The sequence below is a fragment of the Parambassis ranga genome, chromosome 1 (genome assembly GCF_900634625.1).
Source record: "Parambassis ranga chromosome 1, fParRan2.1, whole genome shotgun sequence".
In the NCBI taxonomy this organism is placed as follows: Eukaryota; Metazoa; Chordata; class Actinopteri; family Ambassidae; genus Parambassis; species Parambassis ranga.
The window spans coordinates 7,725,368-7,752,156 of NC_041022.1; the positions used below are offsets into that span (position 1 = coordinate 7,725,368).

Sequence of the window (26,789 nt, forward strand, 5' to 3'; positions counted from 1 at the left end):
CACACTTTTTCCTCCTTCATCCACTTTCTACTGGTAATCCTGTGCAATTTTTAAAAGACACAAGACAAGAAAATTAGGTTTTTAAATCCTTGTGTTGACTCGGAAAGCTTGACTGACACAAAATTATATTTGTGTTATCTCTGAGTGAAGTGGTGTCTAAAACAGCTTTACCATGGCTGCTGTCTGTTTCTTTGTATTTACAACAGGGAGAAGTGGAGTTTGATAAACAGCAATAATCATTATTACTATTGACTTAAATTTATTTTCCCTTTCTCCCTTAGTGTTGCACTCTCTAAGAATGTGTGTTTTTTAAGTATTTTAAAAGTTTTTTGACCATCTAAAGAAAATGCAGCATCAACTTTCAAATGTGCCCCGTTAACACTTTGCTTACCTGCATATGGTCTCCAGCTAGCACGATGCGGGTGGTCTTGCTAGCTAGAGCAAAAGGCATGATGGTTTCACACTCCATTGCTTGGGCTGCCTCATCCAATAGGACATGACTGAACAACCCTGCAAAAATAGACAAGAAACTAACATCAACTGACATACCATTAATAAGCTGTATGCTATAAATACTGTGTTCATATATAACCTCTTAAGCAGCCCTTATAGTGTAACAAAAAAATTCAGTATATATAGAACCGGTATATGGATAATAATATGCAAAATAGTGTAAATTGCTAGTTGCAGATGTACACTAAAGACATGTTCGCATTATCTCTTTCTAACTATGATTATGATGTTTCCACTATTAGAATGAAAAATAAGCTTACATTTACTTAAAAAGGTGAATAACAGGGTTCTGAGGATTAAATTTGTATAAACAAAGCCTTCACAGCTGTAAAAACTTGTTGTGGCAATTAATATAGAATTAGGAATAACTAAAAAGAAAAAACATGTCACCTGTAACCAGTGATATTCAGTCTTCATATATACTAAACAGAATATATATATATATATATATATATATATATATATATATATATATATATATATATATATATATATATATATATATATATATATATATATATATATATATATATATATATATATGTATATGGACATACACCATGAAATATTGTCCTTTCCTTTTAACCAGTCTGCCAAACCAAAAAGCAAGGTTTGTGGAAATTTTAAAAAGGATTGAACAGTGGCCTAACCCTGATTTAAAAAGCTCAAACCATGCTTGGCAGTATGAGAGGAGGGGATAAAACAGCATGGCAAATGAGTGCTGGGGCAGGGAGTGGGGAAGAGAGAGGCTGAATAACAACTAGCAAACAGCCTTTAAAGCTAAACCATTTCCACGGGAAAGTATATGCAGACATGAAATGTGACAGCTGGAGAAAAACAACAACAAAATAAACTCAGTGACTGTCAAAAAGCAAACAAACAATAAAAATATGGGCTGAAAAGAAGCGAGGTAGAGCAGTTTGAGGCAACACTCACTCTTCAGTATTTGCCTTTAAACAAATGCCTGCAAAACATATTAAGCCTCAAACCAGTGTTTTTCTTTGACCATGTGAGTACTTCACTGCTACACACTGTTATATTGCCCTGTGTTTCATGTGCTGTGTATGTTTTAGAGATACATATTGGTAGAACATGCATACATGGTGTTTTCTATTATGGCTTATTACGTGAAAAATGTTAAAAGCATTCATAAAAGGTCTGGAAAAATTACCACATGTAAAATACAACTTCAAAAAAATCTGTACCTTTTAAATGTGATTGTGTTCCAGAATAATATTAAATAACACTAATCTAAGTCAGCAGTAAAGAAAGACTTTAGAATATCTACTTAATTTCATTCATTTGACACTCTTAATTAACAGCTAAGGTGCAATGTCTTTGTGGTACAGCCTACAGGAGCAAATTTTTGTGGGAATAAGTTCTTTACCCCTTTGCAGAAAAATACAACCAAAGTTTACATGTAGACGAGCTATTCCTTAAGTCTACCTTTGGTGACCTTCAGTATAAACTGTAGTCAACAGAAGCCCTATTGCATTCCGCCAAGATGCTCTTTTACTTCAATCCACATGAACACATAACAGCCTAATAACGCTCACAAATGATGTACATGGGTCATTACAAATGAGAATATTTCCCCAGGCAGGGAAGTATAGATTAGTTGGGAGGCGAGAGGGAAGAAAAGATGGTCTTTATGAGCGCCAAGTGGAAAGAGAAGAAGACACAAAGGAACACGATGCTTAATGTTCACCTGGGACATGGCTACCTGCATTGGGAAACATATCTTTAAACCAGAGGTCCAAATTACATTTTGAGGCTGCCTTTTATCACTGAACTAATAATGGTGTTTGAATTTGGACAAAACAGTGGTAAAAGAGAAGAGATGTAATAAACAGAGGTGAAAGATAACAGAGGCCAGCACCACTGCTGCAGAAGTGATTTAGAGAGATTACTCTTTTTAATAATAAATGCCAGCTCCTTACACTCACACACAGCCCTTCACACTGTCTGTTTAAAGCCTTTTTCTACATGTTGAAAGTGATGTGGTAAGTCTGTAAGTGTGAAAGGGTTTATGCGTGTAATTGTAACCCTTAAAACAAGCTTTGCAAAAAAGGGGTTGGGAAGGTTTGTCAAATTTAAAATCCCACATAAATGATCCCCTAACTCTGTTCTGAACAGGAACACAATGTGCAACACTGTTCTTTTGGTTCCAGTCAATCAGATAGAATCCATTTATAAACCAACTTAATTTCAGATGACCATAGTTTCTTATTGACAGCAATATGAGTCATAGTCTTGAACATTTATCAGCACAGACTGTACAATCAAATAGCCTCTATGAGGTCAATATGAACCTAAACAAGGGCACAAAAAGGAAAAATATTATCTGTTCTGTTTTTTTTTTCAGAAGTGTATTTACCAAATCGAATTTCCATGTAGTAATGGAACAATAATTAAATGTGGTATCCATTGCAGAAATTGCTATTCCTGTCCTGTGGCTGCCCAATTAGAGGAATGCATTTGATCTTGAACAGCAGATGGCAATAGGGCTGTCACACATACAGAGCGAGACGACATGTCACCAGAGGAAACCTAAATTTGTCAAAAAAGCTAAAATTTTGATGAATTTGAGTTTGGAGTTGCTCAGCAACTCTAACACTGGCACCTAAATATAAATATTGACAGTTGAATTAAAATTGTGACATTTGCAGCTGGGAGAGAATTGTGCATGCTGTGAACAAGTCATAAATATGTTCAATTATTAAATTTAACACACTTATTAATACATATGTATATTGCGACCATATTTAAATTGTACACTTCAAAACATTTTGAAATCTTCACTATTATGATGGAAATCCAGAAATGTATTTTAAAATGCTAGGCACAAAAATCAGCACTGGAGTAGTACAGTGTTAATTTTGTTGACGAATCATTTTTGTCATAGTTTTCGTTAACGACCTTTTTTTGCTGATAAAAATGAGACGATAACTAAATAAAAACTAACGCACGGTGCCAAAAATGAACACGAAATGTATTGACACTTTCGTCAACGAATAAAAACGAGACGAAATTATTGATTGAGACGAGATCCAATCAGAGCAAATTTTGTTTGTGGAAGGGAGGGACGAATCAGGAGACGGCGGCAGAGAGCCAATCAGAAGTGATCTCTCTGTGTAAGGACGTTACCCCGCGATGCTGGAAGAAGGCGTACTCATGCATGGCAACACAAAACAGGAGAAGAACAGACACACGGACACGTTTGATGTCAAGACAAACAGGACGGTTCAAACCGTGTGGAGCGACTATCAGCGGTAAAAACACAACAAACGTGAAGCGACGTTTGCAGACGAGTCATCTTAACTTCCGCTCAAAGATACACGTGACAAAATCTATAAATTAAGACACCGCTGATGGTTTTACAGCATGCGCACTGTTTCTAAGTTGTCACTGAAGTATTTTGCTGTAGTTATGGAGTATTCATGAAGAAAGTCATGACTGAACAGTGTATTCAGGGAGAGCAGCTCACTGTTCACTGGTTCTTAGGTCATAGCAATTAAATAAAGAGGTGTTTGTTTCAAATTACACAAGTTAAAGCTGTGCCTGTTTTTATTGCACTTCAAACCTTAATTATTTCATTCATATTTCATCAAAAATATATATCATAGAATTTTAGTCGACTAAATCCACGGCAGATTTAGTCGACTAAAATTCTTTGATATTTAGTCGACTAAAACTAGACTAAAACTTAAAAAATGTTGATGACTAATATGTGACTAAAATAAAATGACATTTTAGTCACAAGACTAAAATAAAAACTAAATTAGAAATTGCTGCCAAAATTAACACTGGAGTAGTACATGTTTTCTGACATTTTCTCTGTCTTGTATTGTCTTGTTAGGGAAGGGCTTGTTATATGTGCACAACACAATAATAAGATCGGTCAATTGTGTACAGATTGGTTCCTTGCTTCTGAAGAGTGCAGATGCTTTTCTGCTTGCTCCTGCTCTTGCCTGCCTTTACTTTACTTTTTACCTTTTTATCTTTCACTCTTTTTACCCACAAAGATTTTACAGTTCAATCTTATACCCATGATACGTTTTGTATCACTGGATGTTTGGATTTTAACTTTTTAAACAAATCAACGGACCTGCTGCAGCTCACTTTGTCTACTCATCAGCCCAGTGAAGAAATGTCTGGAGCAGACACCACAACAAGCTTACGCTGCCAAAACTGCTGGAATTATCTTCAGGAAATCACCGAGCTTAAAGCAAAGATTTTTGCCCTGGAAATGGAAAAAGGACTCCATGAGACTCTCCCGATCACACCCGGTGGTAAGAAGACTAAATCTGCATCAACAAAATGCAGTGTTAATTATGATTCTGCTGCTGATATGCTAAACCTGGACGACACTGTGTCCTTTCCAAAACTTATGAAAGCTGGTCCTAAACAGACTGATGCCACCTGGCATACACTTGGCGCCAAACCAAAAAGACACAGAATGAGAAAAATGAATGATAATATCAGTGGGACATACGCTGCATCACCAGGCATACAGCTCAGAAACAAATATCAACCATTGTCTGAGTTGGCTGTAAACGAGCCAGTATACAATGCAGTCAATAAGAAATGGGACATAAAGAATAAAACAGAGAGGGAGACGAAGACAAAACATCGGGCACACAGAGGCAGAGAATCTGTGTCAGAAGTGAAGGACAAAGATATCTTGCTGCTTGGAGACGGCGCTATCAGTGACGTCAAGAATGAAAGAATGCTCACATGCAGCTATCCGAGTGCCACGGTCACTGATATAACAGGACTTCTCCCTCAGGTTATGTCAAACCACCCAGGAGTCAAACAGATCATTCTGCATGTGGGTGCAGTTGACACCAACAGGGGCGAATCAGAACTGCTGAAAAAAGATTTCTCTAAACTTTTAGAGATACTCAACAAACTGGAAGTCCAATCATTTATCAGCGGGCCGCTCCCAAACATTGATAGAAGGATAAATAAATTCAGTCGCCTGCTTGCACTGAATACTTGGCTGTCTAAGACCTGTGAGACACATGCAGTGACCTTCATCGATAACTTCAACCTGTTCTGGGAACGTGATGACCTGTTCAAAGGAAGAGGCCCTCATCTGAATGGACGTGGACTGAGGCGGCTAACCGATAATCTTCTCCACTCTGTGAGACACCGAAACGCCTCCGACCCCCCCTGGGCCCAGCCTAAGGCTCCACTGCAAAGCGAACACCAGCTGCAGGGGGACAACAGCAGGACCGCTTCACCAGATCTCCCCACCTCACCTCCTCCACTACAGCCTTGCACCCCGTCAGCTACATCCTCTTCCAACTCCTCGATATCCATCTCCCCCCCTGCTTCACCTCTTGGGTTTCCAAGTCACATGGAGAGTTTGGTGAAGTCTGGGATCAAAATGGTCCCCCTCACCCCCAATCTAGCCAGATCAAGGGTCCTATCCTCAACACTGAAACATCCACCAGCATCCCCCCAGACACCTCCCTCAAGGCCCCCAAGATGCAGTATCTCCCCTCCGTCCTGGTTTCATGAGTGAAGCAAGATTGCACAAGAAAGGAGGAGGAGTCGCCATTTTGTTTAATGACTGCCTCCAGTGCAAAAAGGTATCCTATGGAAAGTTTGACTCTTTTGAATATGTTGCTCTTCAGCTAAAATCCTCCTGTCAAGCAACCTTTGCAGTTATTTACAAAACCCCGAAATACAATGCAAAGTTCTTTGATGAGTTTTCCAAACTATTGTCTATTATGTGCATTGACTTTGATTGTGTTGTCTTAGTGGGTGACTTTAACATTCATGTTGATAATCCTAATGATGGAAGTGCCAAAGAACTCTTTAACATCCTAGATAGCTTTGGGCTTTCACAGCATGTAACAGACTCAACACATAACAAGGGACATATTCTGGATCTAGTTATTTCCAAAGGTCTGAACATCTCTGAGGTTGTGGTGACCGATGTTGCTCTTTCTGATCATTACTGTGTTGCGTTTAAAACGACCAACCCTGCTAATCCCAACAAGGTAGAAGGAAAGGTGATCAGAAAGCGTCACATTAATGATAACACCTGTGCACTGTTCACACAGGCTTTTGTACCATCACCAACCCTGCCCACAGCTCCTGTTGACGACCTTGTATACAGTTTCAGTTCCAAAGTTATGACTGTTATTGATTCAATTGCCCCAATCAGAACCAAAGTTCTGTCAGGAAGGAAAAAGTCACCTTGGAGAAATGCCACACTGGTTAAAGCTCAAAAAAGAGTCTGCAGACAGGCAGAGCGCAGATGGAGAAAAACTAAACTCCAGGTTCATTATAACATTTACAAAGAGAGCCTACATAACTACAACCAGGAACTGAAAAATGCAAGACAATCCTATTTTTCAGAGATCATCGATAGGAACAGCAACAATGCTCGCACATTGTTCTCTGTTATAGACAGACTGACAAACCCAGGAGTATCAGTCCCACCTGAACTGCTGTCTAAAAAGTCATGCAATGACTTTGCATCTTTTTTCACAGATAAAGTGTTAAAAATAAGACAAACAGTCTGTAGCTCTAGCTCTGGCAAAACCATAATGTCACTTGTGCCTTCTCATTCACCAGTTAAGCTGGCACATTTTAACCTTCTAGATAATACAGCACTGACAGAAACTGTTAAACACTTAAAACCCACAACATGCTCACTTGACAATCTGCCTACACATTTTCTTAAAAACGTTTTTAACTGCATATCGTCAGATGTGTTGCAGATAGTTAACAGCTCTCTTCAGTCAGGGCAGTTTCCCCAGGCCCTGAAAAGTGCAGTAATCAAACCTCTGCTCAAAAAATCAAATCTGGATGCTTCAGCAATAAATAACTACAGGCCAATATCTAACCTTCCTTTTCTGGGAAAGGTCATTGAAAAGGCTGTTTTTCAACAAATTCATGCATTTTTGGTGCAAAACAATCTTTTTAATGAATTTCAGTCTGGATTTCGAGCACACCACAGCACTGAGACTGCACTTATTAAGGTCTTAAATGACATACATCAGAATAATGATGCATCCAAAGTCTCTGTCTTAGTGCTGCTGGACCTTAGCGCTGCATTTGATACAGTTGATCACAACATACTGCTCGACAGGCTGGAGCAGTGGGTGGGGTTTACTGGCACTGTGTTAAACTGGTTCAAATCTTACTTACATGATAGGGACTACTTTGTGTCAATTGGTAACTATGAGTCTGACCGAACTAAAATCACATGCGGGGTTTCTCAAGGGTCCATTCTTGGACCACTTCTGTTCAACATCTACATGCTGCCCCTAGCTCAGATCATAGAACAGCACAACATCTCCTACCACACCTATGCAGATGACACACAGCTTTATATATCAGTGTCATCACATGACTACAGTCCCTTACACTCACTAAGTAAGTGTACTCAACAAATCAATGAGTGGATGAGCCAGAACTTTCTCCAGCTCAATGCTGACAAAACAGAGATGATTGTTTTTGGCCCCAAAAATGAAAGAGCTAAGATCAGTGCTTACCTTGACTCCATGTCACTGAAGGTCACAAACCAAGCCAGAAATCTTGGTGTAATACTCGACTCAGACCTGAATTTTAACACCCATGTAAAAGCCATTACTAAGTCTGCCTATTACCACCTGAAAAACATTGCTAGGATCAAGGGCTTTCTGTCCAAACAAGACACAGAAAAACTTATTCATGCATTTATTCTCAGTAGACTAGATTATTGTAACGGCGTCCTCACAGGTCTTAGCAAAAAATCAGTCAGGCAGCTGCAGCTGGTCCAAAATGCTGCTGCTAGAGTTCTGAGTAACACCAGGAAAATGGACCACATCACACCGGTCCTCAAATCACTGCACTGGCTTCCTGTGAGTCAAAGGATACATTTCAAAACTTTACTCCTGGTCTACAAAGCACTGAATGGTCTTGGACCAAAATACATCCTGGACTTATTGGTTCCCTATGAACCATCCAGACGCCTGAGATCATCAGGGACAGGCCTACTGTGTGTACCCAGGGTCAGAACCAGACAGAGTGAAGCAGGATTCAGTTACTCTGCCCCTCACCTGTGGAACAGCCTTCCTGAACACCTGAGGTCTGCTCAGACAGTCACTTCATTTAAGTCAGGCCTGAAAACTCATTTGTTTACTGCAGCGTTCTCCTGATTTCTTGACTGCACTCTTCTCATTTAATCATCCTGATTTTATTTGATGTTTTTATGATTTTATGATTTTATTTTTTTATGATTTTAATTTCCTTCTTAATTTAATGTTTTAATATGTTTTTATTCTGTGATTTCATCTTATGTAAAGCACTCTGAATTGCCTTGTGTATGAATGGTGCTATATAAATAAAGCTTGCCTTGCCTTACAGTTCCAACATTCCAAATCCCAATGAAAAAAGTCATCTTTTTTGGGGACCTTTTTTTTGTTTGGGGCGGGAGATTTGTTATCGCTACTTACGTAGAGAAGATTGCAGCAAGGCGTCTTATTCTTTCTGGCTCCCAAAAGCCTTGTTTCCTGGCGATTTTCATCACCATGAAACACCAGGAGAGCAGGATAGATAAAACGTGGGGAGGGGGCTAATGATGTAAGGTACATTAGAAAGAGGCAGATGGTGTTCCTAAGCAACAGACAAAGCCCCCTCTGCTGACACATTAGTGTTGGTTATTAGGCTGCACTGACAAATTGGTTTGTTTTCCATGTCTTTTACACAACTTCAGTGAGGTTCATCCCCCTCTAAGTGGTCGGCCCCTACCGACGCTTGTGGTCAAAGCCACTAGAAATGACCAAAGAACAAGGGACAAAAACACCTAACTACATTTGCATGTAGATGTAAGCTTATAAAAAAATAAATATCTACTTTTTTGTTCTATTATTTTTGTCATTTTCTTTTATGATTATTTCTTTCTTTGTCTATATTCTTTCCTTTATACAGTGACTCTTTGTTCTATTATTTACACAGCCCCGTATGAAGTAATTGAGATATATTTGAACAATTAAAGTAGCCGACTGTTAAATTCACTCAAAATACTTGTTTATTAGTGTAGTATGTTGTGTAGACTCATGTTTGCTCATCCTGGGAAACAGTGTCTGTGTGGAAGCACAAGATATGCTGCTGTGTGATAAGAAGGATGACTGTTTGGGAAATATGGGTCATGACGCATATGAGGAAGTGATAGCAGGAGGACACTCAGTAGCTTTGTGTGATCATGATCATGTGAAACACAGAGACAAACAAAAGGTCACATGAGTGCTGAGTAAGGAGAGGAACCTTCGATGGTAAGCTAACGTTCACACGCCTTACCAGGCTCCAAGTCAAGCTGGCAGAGGTACTGGGAGGTGCTGAGGGTGACCACAACCACACGGTGCCTGAGGATGTCATCCCTTGTGGGCATCTGGAAAGTGAGCTGTGTGGTGGAGATGAGACAGTACTGCTGGACCACTGGGTGGACTGTCTTCACCCAACGGTTCCTGAAGTATACCCTGGAATGAGCAAATTAAAAATAAAGGTTAAAAGAAAAGACAAGAAGGACAACGGCTATATAATCTACATTGTTTATAAACAGTGCAGCTTACATTTGATTCAGTTTTATGCCCATTGTCCCAGGTTTGAAATGGACTACTACTACAGAATATGGCAATGTACAGATCTGGCTGTGCATTAAGTTATGTGTACACCTCAGGTATGTAGTGAACATCAACAAAGAAAATCTAGCAAGTTAAGATAGGCAAGTGGACCTGAGAGAGGTATGCTACAGTGATTATAGAGGAATTCATACTGGAACTTGTTGAAATCAGACTGGCCACTCATGTGAAACAGGTCATTTGATTGCCCATATGTTCCCTGGGCTCGTGTGTGAAGACACACACAAACAGCTGTCACATTAGGCCTGGCCTGGTCAAGGCAGACATTGGTTCCCTGTCCTTGGTGACCTCTGGGGTTGCTGAAATGTGATTAGAATTCACTGATGCAGTGTGGAGGAGTTCTCAGAATCAGTGTGTGTGAGTTTGTTGCCTCAAGGTGCAGTTCCATGAGCAGGAGAGTTTTTCAGATCAAAGCCCCACAGTGATAAAACTGTCTGCTTGTCACCTCTGTGGGGTAACAACCGCCTATCTCCTTGACAATCTCTAGGAGTATTGTTCAGACTGCAGGCTTTTCAATAATGATAATCCAGTTGATATAAACACATGTGTCACACAGATCCTACGTGGCTAGGATGGCCTGTGTAAATTTCAAGTAAATGTGAAATATGAAGTAATTTAAGTGACTAAGCATAAGTTTTTCCATTTTAAATACTTTTATGTGCCCAATACTGAAATAAACTATAAATCAGTGTTATCCAAGGCTTTCATTGATTCATTCTATAAAATTATTAACTGAAAAAAGCTGGGGAACTAGATTACTTAACTGATAATGTTGTAATACAGTTCTTTGTGGGTCCATAGTGACATTGTACCCACAACATGAACCTGACAGGCTTCACACAGACTATTAACTTTAGTCTACAGATATTCCAGCACCACTAACCCACAAATGCAAACACATTTCAAATGCCTTAAAATAAAACTCGGTATGTCATGTTTCCTTTGAGGGACTGTTGCATATTTTAACTGTCATGCACGGTACATGCAAATACACTCAGCACAGTGAATATGCACAGGGAAACATGTGTGACTTTGGTAAGTGTGTTTCTATACCTGAGAGGTCTGGCATGCGGATTGCCTGCTTCAACATAAGGATGAAGGTAGTCCTTAATGTAAAGGTCAGCTGCACTGTTGGAGTGGGTGCAGATCAGGACCCTGTTGAGTCAAAGAAAAACAAAGGCAGGTATGAACCATCAAGCACAGTTACTGCAATGAGGAAAGATGATCCTTAAAACTACTTTTCCTAGGTTCCTTTATTATTTGCATTTTCAGAATTCATGTAGGAATTCTGATATCTACAATAAAACCGTGAATGTCAACTGTAAGAAAGAACATTTATATTCCAATACCAATGCTATGCAGTGGGCACTTTCAAGTCTAACAGCAACTACCATGATAGACGGACAGCAAAGCTAACATTGTACAGCCAATCCATATAATCACTCATTACCCTCTTGGCAGTTGTTTTTGGGGTCTGTAGAAACATCTCTCATTAGTTTTCTTTCCAGAGCCTTTGAAATATTTTGCTTCATGCCTCTGCCAGTTTTGTTCTGCACTGTTTGACTCTCTTTGAACTTCTTGATAATACCTCTCACGTGAGTTCTTGAAACTTGGGAGCACTTTGATAAAATTGTATATCTGTTTCCTGCTTTGTAGGTATTAACAATCCTTTTTCTCAAGTCTAAACTTATTTTCTTTTACTTTTGTCGCAATGCTTTCACAAGTGTTGCACAAAATGTGTGTGTACCGCAACACACCAATTCTCACTTTTAAGTGCAAATCAAATGCTTACAGGGTCACTCTGTAATCATAGATTACATAAGATTCATTGCAAATTCATTTGTATTATGGCTAAAAGAACTAGGCTGCATTCCAGTATATGAACCTATCTCATCTGTTAATAAACATGGTGGTGGTATTATCAAAGTAAAATATTTCTGTTTTGGTTGTAGGTGTTCTTTTGTCACTTTCAGGGCTTCTGGTATAAATATTGGCTGAAGTTTTGGGTTACATTTATGCAGAAATTCTACAGGGTTCACAAGTTTAAAAAATTTACATATTGATGAAACTTAAATTGTAATTCCCTGACAGACTTGCAAATAAAGATTGTAGCACTGCACATAAGACACCTACCTAACCATAGTGTGTCTATATATTATGTCTTATTCACCATTTTGCCAGCATGAGCCAATAGCACTGGTCCAGAGGGGTCACTTTGTCTTGTCTTGGCTTTTAAAATATCTATAATTCATCTTAAGCATAGAATATCAAATGTATTTAAAGTGAAATGACTGATGAATATTACATTGCTACACATTTTTCAAAGGCCGATTTTCGTTAACATTACATACACACCCTGCTCAACCTTATTAAAAAACAAAATGTTAGCTTCCGTTAGGGGACAGTGTCCAAGATATTGCATTCATTTTTCATAAAGACCAGCAAAACATTTATGTGCCTGTGCTACATCGCTTTTCTTCCAACACAAGAAATTGCTAAGTTTCCTGTGGGTAGCCGCACACAGCGGGGGGAGCTTACTAATGATGATAAATGGCAATGGAAGAAAATCTTACAATGTTTTATTCTTATACAACACTGTGTGGGTCACTGAAGTGACATAACTTGATTGATCACATTATTGTTTGCATGAACTTCTATTCCAGCCAGGAAAAAGCACTGTAATCAAACTAACCATGTGCATCAACCACAAATGACACAAATTCATCCAAACGAACAGCAGACGGTGCCTTCGAGTGACGGCACATGCACATGAGGAGAATCAACAACCACAGAACACAAAACGATGCTACCACACACACACCACAGCTTGACACTTTACAGTGCTGCTTTCTTAACTTTAAATGTCAAACCCAAAGCTGGAGCTACTGCCCTGGAGCTAAAACTGAGGCCACTGTACAACCCACAACTGCTGCTTCCACTAAGATATCCTTTGCCTGACCTTTTCACCACTTGATACATTTTTGACTGTTGCTGTGATTAATTTGTCCAGTGTGAGGGACTTTAGTTAGATAATCCTCATGAACCTAATAAATAAGTGTAAATTGGTGAGGTCATGAGTAATGTTTTATTGGCATATGTGGCACAGCATGCCTAATAACTATGTTCCATTTGACAGTTTTGTGGATTTGCAGTCATAAATGAACTTTGCAAGTACAGGCTAAGCCAGCACTTATGCTCACACCCATTAACTTGTCAAGAGTTGTTCCATTTGGAAACTCAACACCTTTCAAGTGCTGAAACAAAAAAGGTGCTGCCTGCTATAAGTGCAAACATTTAATCTTTTAAGAGAAATCATTCATTAACAGTACACTGCATTAAGCATATTACAGAACTGGCAAAATAAATTAAGATAATCATGATGACAACATTGAACATTGAACTTTCACCACAACCCCATGCTGTATATGAGGGGTTAGGGAGGAGGGTGTGGAAATGAACGTAAACAGATTTTCATAATTGATTCCGAAAAAGAAAAAAGTAAAATAAAATAAAAGCCACAAACATATACAGACCTGCTGTGGTCCTGGCGGAGGATGTGCTTAACAGCCTGTGCCAGGGTGAAGGTCTTGCCAGTACCATAGGGCCCAATGATGAGGATTGGGGGCAAGGAGATGGTGATGGGTGTGGTGATGGCCAGAATGGCTTCTTTTTGCTTGGCATTCAGACGGGGATCCAGTTGCTCATCCCACTGCCTGGAAGCAGAGGAAGGGAAAACATGGTTAGAAGACTAGCCTGTCATTTGAACTTTTATCTCCAAATAGCAGTTGTTAAGCATTTATTATTTACACATCTCAGACTGGGGACAAGATTTGTATTATATTATGCTGTTTACTATGATGTGCCTATTTTGTTCAAGTCAACTCAAGCCAGAATAATGAGAGTGTCATATTTAAGTGTTTACACAGCAAAGAAGATACAGAATGGATGCTGATGCATTTCCACTTACATGTGTAACAGGCATGGATGCCATTCAGCCAAGAAACAAAGGTGGCAAAGATAAACGGACAGAGAAATGTGTATGTGGGTAGGATAAAGTGATTCGCATATATAATTTCATATACTCGTATACTTGATACTGTCTGAGTTATTGTGCAAGCACCTCCTGTGTTTGTCTCTAACCATCACTGTCCTCATTATAAAGGCTGTGTCTTCTGAAGCTTTAAATCCAACACCAACTGAGCGAACTCCAACCGAGACATACAGCTGGGGGCCAGAGAAATTTCTCAATGTTCAGAGTGCAAGTATGTGATGGATGAGATCAATGTCTAGTGTTAGGCATTATGAAAAGGCTCATCTCTTTGTCCTTTTCCATGTTGTGTGGACTGAACCACTAAACCTGAACCTTACTAAACGTAACCAATTAGGACAAATTGGACTTCTTGCTCAGTGGTGGGCATGAGTGGCACAAAAGCCAATTTATCACTGTAATGCAACCATATAAGATTTATTCAGGTTCATTAGGTGCCTTTTTGTTTTCCAAGAAAGTCTAGGAATAACATTGATTAAAGTCAAATATGAGAGATAAGTGAGCAAGTAAAAACCAAATTATATTATAAAGATGTAATTGCTGTACTGCCAAGTTATAACCTTCTACCTTAAAACCATGCTGTGATGCTTGACAGTCACAGACCATACTTAAGAATAGCTTAAAGAAAACTGTGGGCTTAAGCTGAATTTGTTTCTTGGTCCACATTTAAAACATTGCTTATTCAAATTCCAATTAAGACAAAAGTGTACGCAAATCCTATTCTGAAGCCCAGATAAAGCTGCTGCTGAAAAAAAAAATCTGAGGATTATATTTGACTTTTGCTCTTGTCAATAAAGATTACTGCCTCGCTTCTCTCACCTGTCCAACTTCAGAGAGAGATATCCAAAGCTGTTAGAAGCTGTAAAAATTTCTCAAATTTCTCAATAGACAACCAGAGCCAGCAAAGCGAGGGATGTTCAGTCTGGAATGGATGTGGTGTCCCCTCTGTGAGGGTATTTGTCATACTAATGTGGTTTACAGGTATTAAAAGGAAGGTTTGTATAATACATTGGTGCAGGATTAGTCATATTTACTGTGTGCACAAGCAGCATTGAAACATTTTTCAAAAACTCTGCCAGCCAGCAATTTATGTGTATGTCCATGTGTGATTTGATTTTTCATATCCTAGTAGAAGAAAAAGAATGCCAACGTATAATGCATGGATTTTAACAATGTATGTTTAAGCTTGATTTTTATGTATGTGCATGACTATGAATAAAATAACAGTTACCTGTTCGGGCTCCAGGGGATGGTGGGGACAAGGCTAACATCAGGGAAAAGGATGGTGTTATCTTTAATGCGATCTAGGGCATAGTGCATCTCACAGAGTGGCAGTCTGTTCAGCTGAAACTGGAGCTCCACCTGAAATGAGATTTTGTTTATCTACCCAATCATATACAGTCATCTCCAGATCAAAGATACTTTGTTATGTCAACATGGCATAGAAGTTCATGATTCTCTAATAATTGTATGTATTTAAAAATAGTCATATAGAAAAAATACGTTAAAAATACACAAAAAACTGCTGTAAGGACACATAAGAATGCTACGGATATTGATTTGTCACCATCACAAAAAATCAAAGTGCATCTATTTAAAAATACATTAAAATCCTTATACAAATATTCATATCTGTTAAACACTTTTTTCTTTTATGATGACAGCAGCAACATGGGAACATAGGTTCTCCCAAAGAGAGAAACTATGTACAAAAGCTAACCCTTGCAACAATGGCATCAAAATCTTTCCTACATTGTGTTGTGCCACAGCTGAAAAGGTTAAACACTGGCCCATTTTTAATCTACATTTCTATTTAATCATTCATCTTCAACAGGCACATACAATCAGTCATCTCAAGACTCAAGTGAAATATACTGTAACTCTCGCTATTGAGATGGGAGTGTGAGAATCAGAGGGACAGAAGAAAGAGCAACATAATAAGAAAATGGAAAAAAGACAAATCAAGAGAAAAAGAACAAATACAAGAGATCTGCAGGAGCATGAAAGGAATGAAATATCAAGGTGGTGTAGTTATTGAACCCGCAAGAGAGGTAGGGAAATTCAATTGTAGCACATAAGGTGTAGGAGAAGCATATGCAGAAGGAAAAAAAAAAGATTATGTTTCCGCAGTATTAGAATGAGGGTTGTTTTGATACTGTTTTAACACAGTGCTTTGTTTCCTCTGACAATGTTCATGCTGGAGAGAAGGAAATTATCAAGCAAAGGTTTCTGAAGTTAGTCAAAAAAGTGATTTCATCTACCGGTACACTGGATAGCTAAAGCTTACTCAGATAAACAAGCACACAAAGGTTTTCCTGTAAACCTCTGTAAAATTGTATGACTCATTAACCACAAAGATGCTTTTATAAAAAGAGATAATTTACCCTTATGTATCAGTACTTTTTATGTCAGGAAGGTGATTGTGGACAGTTATAGAACTTGTTTAAGCAAGTGGCAATCATACCTGGATTTCTCTGTCAGAATGTAGCCCAAGCTCCTCACAGCAGTCCTTGCAGATCCTTAGGAAGATGTAATCCTTGGTCTTCTCCTCAATCACAGCTTCATATACACGCTCTTTGACCCCAGGAGGTGGCTGGCTGCTGATCCCCAACGGTAGCAGCAGAACTGAATTAACCTTTGTCATCACTAGCCGCCCAGCCAATGTGTCCTAGGAAAGAAATTTAACAATAGTTACTTACTTGATACCTGGGGCTACAAATGCCACTAAATAGTAGTGAAAAGGCAGTGTAGGCTATATGACATCCACTCCAATTACCTCAGAAAGTGTTTCAGTCAGTCTGAAGCGTGCAAAGAGCTGTCCATTCTGGGCATACTTTGCTCCAACGGAAATGCCAGTCAGCATAAAGCTACTGACCAGCTGCAGGTTCACCTTGATGTTAAACCTGGGAGACAAACATTATGTTGGTGATGGGTTGACATAAATTCTCAGACAATTAAAGGAAGGACAACAATAAATTCTTATGCGACTCCAGCACAAATTACCGTAATCATTTTACTACAGATACAGTAATGTGATTAGTGGCAAAATAATTCCTATTAACATCTTGTAAAAGCCTCAAAAAGTCATAAATGTCAAAAGTCAGAAATGTAAGGCTATTTAAATACAATGCTGTAAGTAAAAACCCAGAAAAACAGCCAAATGATTCTAAATAAGATGGTCCTTGAGAGAAAAACCAAAACCACCACTGGGCCAAAGTTTATCCATGTGCATATTTAGTGGAAAATTGAAACACTTATAAATTCAGAAATAAATATAAATATAAATTCAGTTGTAGACTAAGTTTTTGACAGTCTTTCTGGCCTCTATTAGATCTGACATGATGAAATAGGAAGCAATGTCGGTAATGAACTCTGATGCATGACTGGCATGTGCAGATACATTAATATATTCTGTAGTTCTTTGTCAACTAGTGGTGTTACACAACTGAAGGGATTGTTTATGTGTCTTTCTGGACAGACTGTCAAAAACAGGCAAATGGGAACTCTTGGTCCTACACTCCCTTCATGTTCACTTCGAATAATCAGCTATGCCTTATGTGGCCTGATTCAAGATTGACAAAAGGGCAGATTGTATTCTCACAAAGCAACAAAATATTATACTTCAAGGTTACAGTAACAGAAATATGGTGCTGTTGTTTTAGCAAAGTTGTAATGACTACATATAACTCTTATATAACTAAGCCTTTATTACAACACAGTCAGAAAAGAAGCTTGATCAGGAATGGTCTTTGTGAAGGGTAGCAGCCATGAGAAAGAGAGAAAAAAGGTTCTTGGCTGCTTTTTGTCTACTTGATCTCTCCTGATTCTTCAAAACATTCAAAAGCTAGAATAACACATCTTGAGCATCCAGCCCTAAAGACACTGATTTCCTTACTTTCTTCAATACGCCCTGCACATTTCTGTTTTTTTGTGGTTATATTCTAATAAAGAAAACATAAACAATATAAAGGGAAACAATTATATTAATATAAGTTGTTACAACTTTCCTAAAACAACAAAACTACTGGTGACTTTTAAACTACTGTATTATATTTATAGGCTGCATTTAGATGATGGCAGAAAGCATTTTATAACATGGATGATTTAACAGAAGAGATTATTCATATGCACATTGAAGAAAAAAAGATTAAAAGTATATTTTAAGCTGCAAGTAATCACAGAAAGAGAGTCCATTCAAATGGCAATGGTTTAGTAAAAACCGTCAAGGTAATACGAACATTAAAAAGCTGGAAATGGGTCTAGTCTAATGCAGTTAGTTCACTCAGGAATTCCCAGAAACAGATACTGGAATGTGACCTGTCGTCAGCAGCATGATCATTCAACAGCTTAAAACAGGTCACCTGGACTTGTTACCAGTTTCCTTTTTCAAGCTTTTAAAAAGAAACATGACCTGAACTAACATCGAAGTTACAGGAGTGGAACACAGCAGGTACACAGTTTTCAGATGGTGTTGTTTGTAAAGGCAACTGTCTATTCTAATGAAAGAAAAAACACTTCTCCTCATCCACCTCATAGCAATCACTGAGATGTGGCTCTGACACTCTAAGAAAAGCATTCAGTGAAATACACATTCTTCCTCTCTATGAACACTCAAAGCACATTTACAAGGAAGGTAAAGTCTGACACCTTGTGGTAAGTTAACATTTCATAATGCAAAATGCACACAGGGTATTGGTTTTATGTTGACATACCAAAAGTCCTGTACAGGTTTTTATATATATTAAATCCGTATTTTGATTTGGTATTTTTGGAAAAATTATTTTAGTGGCAAGATGCCCTGAATATTTGTATACTCACTTGCTAACTTCCTTGTATTGTGCAATCTCCTCTATGTAGAGCAGGTCATGCAGTCGGGCCTGATAGTTGTCTTTGGTCAGAGTCTTGTCCAGGACTGACTGGGTGAAGAGCTGGTCGGCCGAAAGAGGTATCTGATAGCGGGAAAGGAGGCTGCGCTCCAGTTCACCCATCGTCTCATTGGGTATGAATTCTACGATGGTCTTACAGGAAGAGTCCCAGCGCTTTGCAGTCATTAAGAGCTGCTGCCTGGCTGCCATTAAGTGTTCTAGGTCTGGTACACAAATACCAAGAAAATGGGTGATTAATTGATGTAAATTATTTCAAAGACAATAACATAAAACACTTTGCTTTTATCATACCTTCAATTGAGGCAGCATCCACCATTATTCGCTGCATCAGCACAGGTTCTGAGCCAAAGTCAAAGACGATGGTCTGTCGGAAGGTACCAAAGATCTCTGTGCTGAAGCCCACTGCTACCTTGTAGACACAGTGGTCCAGGCCATTGTCTGCTGCCACTGTCAGAACCACAAAGTTTACTGTGAGTGCACTGACACTTGCATTACATTGTTAATAAAACAAAACAGGCACTTTAAATAAATCAAAATGAAAATGAAATTAGGAAAACCTCACACCCTTCTCCAACTCTAATTTGACAATTAATTGATGACAATTGCACTTACATGTTACTGTCGGCACAGTGTTCTAGAATGATACCGACAAATCATCAGTCAAGTTAACTACTTTATTCTAACAGTTTAAGCTGGTAAGTAGTGATTAGTCACCAACCAGCCATGTTTGAAATATGTATTGATAACAGATGCACAAACTGCTTCAAAATAATAATGAAGCAAACATTTAAAGTAACTTTGTCCTTCAAATGTTCTTATCTTAATGTCACAGAGGAGTGCATGTCAACATTAAAATTAAACAGGACAAATAAGTTCAGAAAAGTCACATCAGTGATTATTTCAAATTAAAAAAATGTGTCTGTGCAAATTAACCTGTGACTGGAATATGTCACACACTAGTGCATGTTTTCACTCATACTGTAGAACAGCAGCAGAAAAAAAACGGACAATTTCACATTTAAATGTATGTCTGTGCAAATCAACCTGCATCATTTAACTGAATACCACTGCCTTCCGCCATTATTGTCATTGTGGGCTCACATGCGCGCAGGTGATGGTGAGACTACGTCGCACACAAAAATGCGACATCATGACGAGGCACTAATCGCCGTAAACGATAAGTGGCAAATATCAATCGGTGACAGTTTTTCTGAAGATTATTGCACACGATACAATTTTGCACAAGCCTAGTGACAACACCTTTCTAAATAAAATCATAATGTTCAGCTAGACATTTAATACAGAAAATCAGTTACAGTCACCAAAAAAATCTGATTTTGGTTATGTATATTTATTCATCACACACCTCCTGTGTCTTCTCCTGTAGTCCACTCTTGGCAGGCTTTTGGAACGGCTTGGAGCCGCTCCCCAGCTGACACGCCTGTGATGAAGAAGTGTGGTCGATGGGCATCATAGAGCAGAGCAATGCGATACAGTTTTCTAGCCGGCTAGTAAAAGAGAGCAATAGGAAGATAATCAGATCAAACACAACAATAAGATTAAATGATTAATATACAGACCTGAGGAGGAGTGACAAGCATACAAAAACTAACATAACAAATACTTCATCCTACCTTGCACAACAAGGAGAAGATCCAGGAGTGGGAGGATTTTTTGGTAGTGACGGTGACAGAAAGGCTGGAGCTGGTCTCTACATTCACTCCTTCTAAACTGTCACTTAGCTAAAAAGAAAATAGCCAAAAAAACAAAAAAGTTAGCAACCTTTGTTGTGAATTTATTCACCCACTGGTGGAAGTCACTCCTGTATATAAAATATAATTAAATGCAAGATTACACACTGTCACATACGTCACAAATCGGTACAAGTTTGTGTGGCCCTGCTAGGAAGTGAACCTTCACTCTTCCACAGTATCTCAAATGCTTTCTACTAACTGAGCCACTCTTGAGCTTGCACACACCACAAAGCCACTCACCACTTTCTCTGGGGAGAGGGAGTTCATCCATTTCTCTATTAGGGTCTCCATGTAGTTTTCTGTAAAGTGTTTGCTCTCCTGCTGCTGTTTGAGGCGGATGAGGCGTGACGCATAGCGCTTCTGCCACTCCATCAGCTCCTCCTGCGAGTGAGCTGATGTACACTGGGCCCCATACCGACACAGACCCTGCTCCAAGTACCTATAGGAAAGGCAAACAGGGATGTTGAAGTTGTGCTAAAACTACTAGTAATCAGTTACTCAGCTAACCGTTTACTTTAAGAATTTAAGAACAGCTTTCTAAACTACTATACTTCTGTAAATTCAGAACCTGGCTCAATTGCGAAGCAATTGAAGTTGTATACACAGTACCTATTTTGACACATTCTAACAAAACAACATATACTAGTGTAAAAAGATTCCTCCAGTGCAATGACAGACACAATTAAAAATTTAAGTTTCCTTCATAAATCAAAAAATGTATAGCCCTCTAGTGTAATTCTGTCCGTTCTTAAGTGGCAGACACAGCATCTAAGTTTTCCTATACAATACTTTGCAGGCAGTTCATATTACCTTTTACACAGGGTGTACTCCTCACTGCTGGTGACTCCTCTGGGAGGAGGCCGGAACTGCCAGCCATCTTGGACCTCTGTCAATACACCAGCCAAAAGGTCAAAATGACACTGAGCCAAAGTCTCTAAAAGCATCAGAGGATTGGCTTTAGCAAGCAGGTAACCGGTTTAGAATGTGCTCAAGATGCCAACAGGCTGAATAAAGAAAAGGCTCTCCCATTGTAATAATATTTATTGCGTTGTAAATACATGTGATGTACTTGTTTTTCTAAGTTGAGAGAATTCTTTCAAATCAAGTCATTGTCATGTTTCCTCACCTTCATCTTGATCGTCTGTGTATTCTGGTGCCATTCCGTTATTTATGGCCTGACAGAGACAGAGATTTGACTTAAACACACATGTGCAACAAATTCATAACAAAAACCAGCAAGGCAGGAGAGAGCACAAAATAATTAATAAAGCACCAAAATCTGGTCATAGAGAATATTTATGATTGTGCAAGCAATAAACCATCATCGGCAAAATCAACAAACACCAGAAGAGATGTGAGGAAACGAGACTAAGAAAAAACAAGCACTTACCTCTACTTCAGAGAAGAGCATTTTTAATCTGGTCAGGTCTTTTGCAACTATACCATTCTATAATAGAAGGAAATGATGCTTGTTAAAGCATACAGCAAATGAGCACTTCCAGTACATGTTCAGTACATTTTCTTGGTGCTTACATGCAGTCAATCAACTTTAATACCACAACAGTACAGTATAAGTCAAACAATGAGCACCTGATAGTGAAGAAATTACTATGTCAGCATGTTAAAGTGCCCACCCGAGCCCTACATGGTTTCCTAACAGTTTATACAGTCTTCTTTACATTTGTCACTATATATGAAACGCGGTGTTGTAAATAGATTAATCATACCATTGGCTCTCCATACAAGGCTTTTGAAAGGATGCTGGCCACCTCCTGCAGGCTGCCATCCAACAACATGGAGCGCAAGCTGGCCTGTAGCGAACCACCTCCCCTGGCAATTTCTTCTGCCAGGACTAGGAAAGGATAAAAAATACAGAGGGAACAGGTAGGGAGAGAATTCATTTCCTATACTGTTAATGTAGGTTACTTTAGTTTGCTAATAGTATGTGTAAGGGTTCTCTGGAGACTTGTAAACAGTTAAAAATAGTGTCAACATTTTCTTTTTTACTTTGTCATGTTTTAGAAAGTTTTATTGAGACCAAAAGCAGGTGGTGTATATTGGTGGTGTGGCACAAACTATTCAGCATTATCCTAGTCTATTGCATATCATCATTTTAGAAATTGAGGCAAACCAATGACCAATAATATTAGTTTCTCAGCTTCTGTCTTTCATGTCTGAAAAATCAAGACATATTTAAACTTTGTCTAACACAGGTTAAAAAAAACAGATTACTATATAGTCAGTAATGATGGCAGATGGCTGCAAGTGCTACTCACCATGTTTGCAGTCTTCATCTGCTTCATCATAGTTTTTCTGTTGGCATAAAGAAAAAAAATGATGGCAATCCAAACACATGGGAATGCTTTGAGTTTGATGGTCAGAGCTTCACATAAGCTCCAAGAACGGCTATCTTTGCCTCACACTATCATTATAGGACTTAAGCAGTTTCCATAATCTTAGGGCTTAAGTAACTAGTGTAATTTTAGTATTCAGGAAAGATAACATTGTACACAGTACCACAGAGAACTAAAAGATGGGGTTTCATTTACTCATTCCCGACCTTCTATTCACAGTAACTGCCCCAGTGACTCTAGAGTACAACAATTGATTTAAATCAAAATGGACAGTCTATGTTATTTCAGGATAATGTAATAATTTAGGGACATGAATAAATTCTTTAACTATTTACTAATCCCTCACTGTGCTGAAAAAGTCAACCAAATATCATGTTCTGCATACTGGCAATAACTAGTTGATAATGAAAAATTGAAAGAATTTAGGGGCCACAAAGCAGGAAGAGAGTAGAGAAGACAGGGATCTTCATAGATTATAGGTTATATGGTTGCCAGTGCAGCAACAACACTTAGGCATCAAGTGTCCTCACCAGCTGCAAGAAGGCAGCAATCCGATAGAGCAGGGCACGGCTGCGAAGGGGTCCAGTGGCGGCAACAACGGATGGAGGGCTCGGCGGGACTGGGGCACTGGAGGATGGGGCTTGGGGTGTAAGGACCACCAGGGCATCTGTGCTGTGGCTGACTGCCGCCTCGTACTCCCTCCTAGCTAACGATCTGCTGGCTTCTTCACATGACTTCTCCGCTCTCCTGTCCGCCATGACTCAGGGACAAAACATCTAGACAGAAGAGGACAAAGACCAACACAAAAAGATGAACATGCTTTCAGCAACTAGGGTTGCCTGGCTGGTAGAATGAAATGTTCTTTTTTTTCCTTTTTGGCAACAGGGTCCCAGATGAGACTGCCAAACCCACAACTTTCCAATGTTACTCCAGATGACAAGACGTAGATGACATGGTACCCACCCTTGCAGGGCGTTCTATTTTCTTACTGTGAAGCAAGTCAGTGCACAATATGTGAAAGCACAAGAGCAATGTCAAGAGGCTTTTCTTTAACTGATCTTAAAGATATAATCTCTGTTAAATCTCTGCCAGGAAGTACATACATTTTGCAATGTCTAAAAATTTTACAAAAAAAGAAAGAAATCCCAATCTTCAAATGATTCAATTTACATAGCCATAAGGCAGTATGTCAAGACAATTTTTCTGTAACTTCAAGTGCATCAGATTTGTCTGATGTAAATAGGCCATACTTACATCATTACTAAGTTTTTGTAAGTGTTGCACATCAAGTTATACAATCACAGAAAATAAAAACAAAGAAGCTTCCCCCTACACACACCTACAGTGGATTCAAAAAGTATTGAGATCCTTTCACTTTACTGTTGCAAATTTAATATCAATGGATCAATTACGACACTTGTAAATGTATCATACACTTATAAAATGTTTATACAACATTTATAATCCCTACAAAGACATTTTAGGGATGTCCCAACTTGTTGGGCAACAGGCCTTTCTGGACTGCACAAATTTTGAGACAGAAAGATGTGGAACCTCCAGGACCACCAATTGTTAAGTTTTTCTATTGCAACACTACTGTGCAAAAGTATAAAAATTAAATAATAGTGCCACATTGAGTGCCACTCGAGTTAAAACCCAGGTAATTTCTGTTCTCTGCAGAGTTGCCTTCATTTAAAGGTCCTAAGGACTTCAGAAGTCACAATTGAGAAATGCAGTTTATTGAGGTTAATGGCAACAATCAATCAATATACCGTAAATGCATGCAAAGAAATCTCTAGTTTGCGAGACTAAAAGAAATTGTGCGAAATCACAAAGGGGTTTGATTTATAATAAAGCGTATTTTTGTTTCTACAAGGCCATGGCATGTAATATCCAAAAATCACAGGAACTCACTGTAGTTATTGAAAGAACTTCAAAAAATACAATGTGTTTATCTAATCAAAATGTTCCTAGACATGTAAATAACTGAATCCTTGGCCTGCACTGAAACTAGGGTTGGGCGATATTGGCAAAAAAATTAATCACAATTAATTGTGGCATTTAGCCGATAACGATTAATTTGACGATTAATTAATGACTATTGTTTTTGACTCTAAATCGGCACAGTGTTCTAGCATGATACCGACAAATCATCAGTCAAGTTAACTACTTCATTCTAACAGGTTAAGCTGGTAAGTAGTGATTAGTCACCAACCAGCCATGTTTGAAATATGTATTGATAACAGATGCACAAACTGTTTTAAAATAATAATGAAGCAAATGTTTAAAGTCACTTTGTCCTTCAAATGTTCTTATCTTAAGGTCACAAAGCAGTGCATGTCAACATTAAAGTTAAACAGGACAAATAAGTTCAGAAAAGTCACATCAGTGATTATTTCAAGTTAAATAAAGTGTCTGTGCAAATTAACCTGTGACTGGAATATGTCACACACTAGTGCATGTTTTCACTCATACTGTAGAACAGCAGCAGAAAAAACAAACAAACCGGACAATTTCACATTTAAATGTATGTCTGTGCAAATCAACTTGCGTTATGTACTTCCAGCGCTTAGTTTGGTCGTAAGCAGCAAACTGACTAAATGCATCGCGGATTGTATAGTGGATAGAGTGGAATTCTTTCCAATATCTGCTGGAGGAGACTTCGCTGTTGTAATGTTACCTATCTTGCTGTGGAGTCCGTAAATGAAGATCGGAGTTCATTCTTTTGATACGGTCAAAAATCAAGTTACTATGCCAACAACCAAAACATCACCCTAATGCATGTCAACGTGACGAGGCACTAATCACCGTAATCGGTAAGTGGCAAATATTAATCGGTGACAATTTTTCTGACGATTAATTGCACACGATATGATTTTGCACAAGCCTAATTGAAACATACAGTACCTTACTCATGGTGCCTCTGCTCATACACACTGTAAATGAAACTATATTTGCAATAAACTAAAAAAACAAGGTCATGTGAGAAGCTTGAAGCATTAGGTCTAAAGTCAGTAATGGTGGAGTCAACTGGCTAGTGTCATCTGACTTTGGACTTGGAGCATAATTAATAAAAGAAGAGTATAAGTGCTTGACTGAGACTAGATAGTGTGAAGTAATGAAGAGTTTGCAGAAGGAAGTATGTCAATGACACAGAGCTAATGGGCACCACAAGGTTTATACTTTGGATAACACATTATCCTTATGTGCACTAAAAGGACTTATTTAAGCACATTTGTGATGAATTAGTTTGTTATGTAATATGTGGATCAACACAAAGTGACAACAGCGAGCAATGGGAGGATTTCCTAATGCTTGCTTTTTAAAAATGCACACTAATTTGTATATCCGGCACATATGTGGAAAGTAAGGGAGTAACAGTAGGCAAAATTAGTAGCTCATGTACATAAACATTTACTCAGTTACTATCTCAAAAACAGAACAAAGACAAGACTTATAAAGTCTGGAACATCGACATTATCCAAATTAGTTTTTAACAGCTTTGCTAGTGAGTGTAGTTTAGTATACAAGTTTGTAGAATCAAAAAGGGGCTCTGTCAGAAGAACAGCATCCTCTTAAGGACACCTACTAAC

General features: G+C 38.6%; 1 protein-coding gene across 2 annotated transcripts in view; it reads right to left on the bottom strand.

Moving 5' to 3' along the window:
• The window catches only part of helz (helicase with zinc finger), a 46,849-nt gene that overhangs the window by 16,867 nt on the left and 3,193 nt on the right, over positions 1-26,789 (bottom strand). Inside the window, exons 2-19 of one of the 2 annotated variants that reach the window (XM_028417461.1) lie at positions 23,727-23,972; positions 23,119-23,155; positions 22,570-22,694; positions 22,233-22,289; positions 21,969-22,017; positions 21,653-21,728; positions 21,083-21,281; positions 20,723-20,830; positions 20,455-20,596; positions 19,380-19,535; positions 19,021-19,291; positions 16,979-17,105; positions 16,667-16,870; positions 15,434-15,564; positions 13,688-13,867; positions 11,208-11,309; positions 9,814-9,992; positions 392-510 (exon numbers count right to left, since the gene is read on the bottom strand). In XM_028417461.1, the coding sequence (XP_028273262.1) occupies positions 392-510; positions 9,814-9,992; positions 11,208-11,309; positions 13,688-13,867; positions 15,434-15,564; positions 16,667-16,870; positions 16,979-17,105; positions 19,021-19,291; positions 19,380-19,535; positions 20,455-20,596; positions 20,723-20,830; positions 21,083-21,281; positions 21,653-21,728; positions 21,969-22,017; positions 22,233-22,289; positions 22,570-22,694; positions 23,119-23,155; positions 23,727-23,954 (2,490 nt within the window). In that variant the 5' untranslated portion in view covers positions 23,955-23,972. Of the gene's footprint in view, positions 1-391; positions 511-9,813; positions 9,993-11,207; positions 11,310-13,687; positions 13,868-15,433; positions 15,565-16,666; positions 16,871-16,978; positions 17,106-19,020; positions 19,292-19,379; positions 19,536-20,454; positions 20,597-20,722; positions 20,831-21,082; positions 21,282-21,652; positions 21,777-21,968; positions 22,018-22,232; positions 22,290-22,569; positions 22,695-23,118; positions 23,156-23,726; positions 23,973-26,789 lie in introns of both variants that reach the window. The other variant, XM_028417452.1, reaches the window with a different exon arrangement.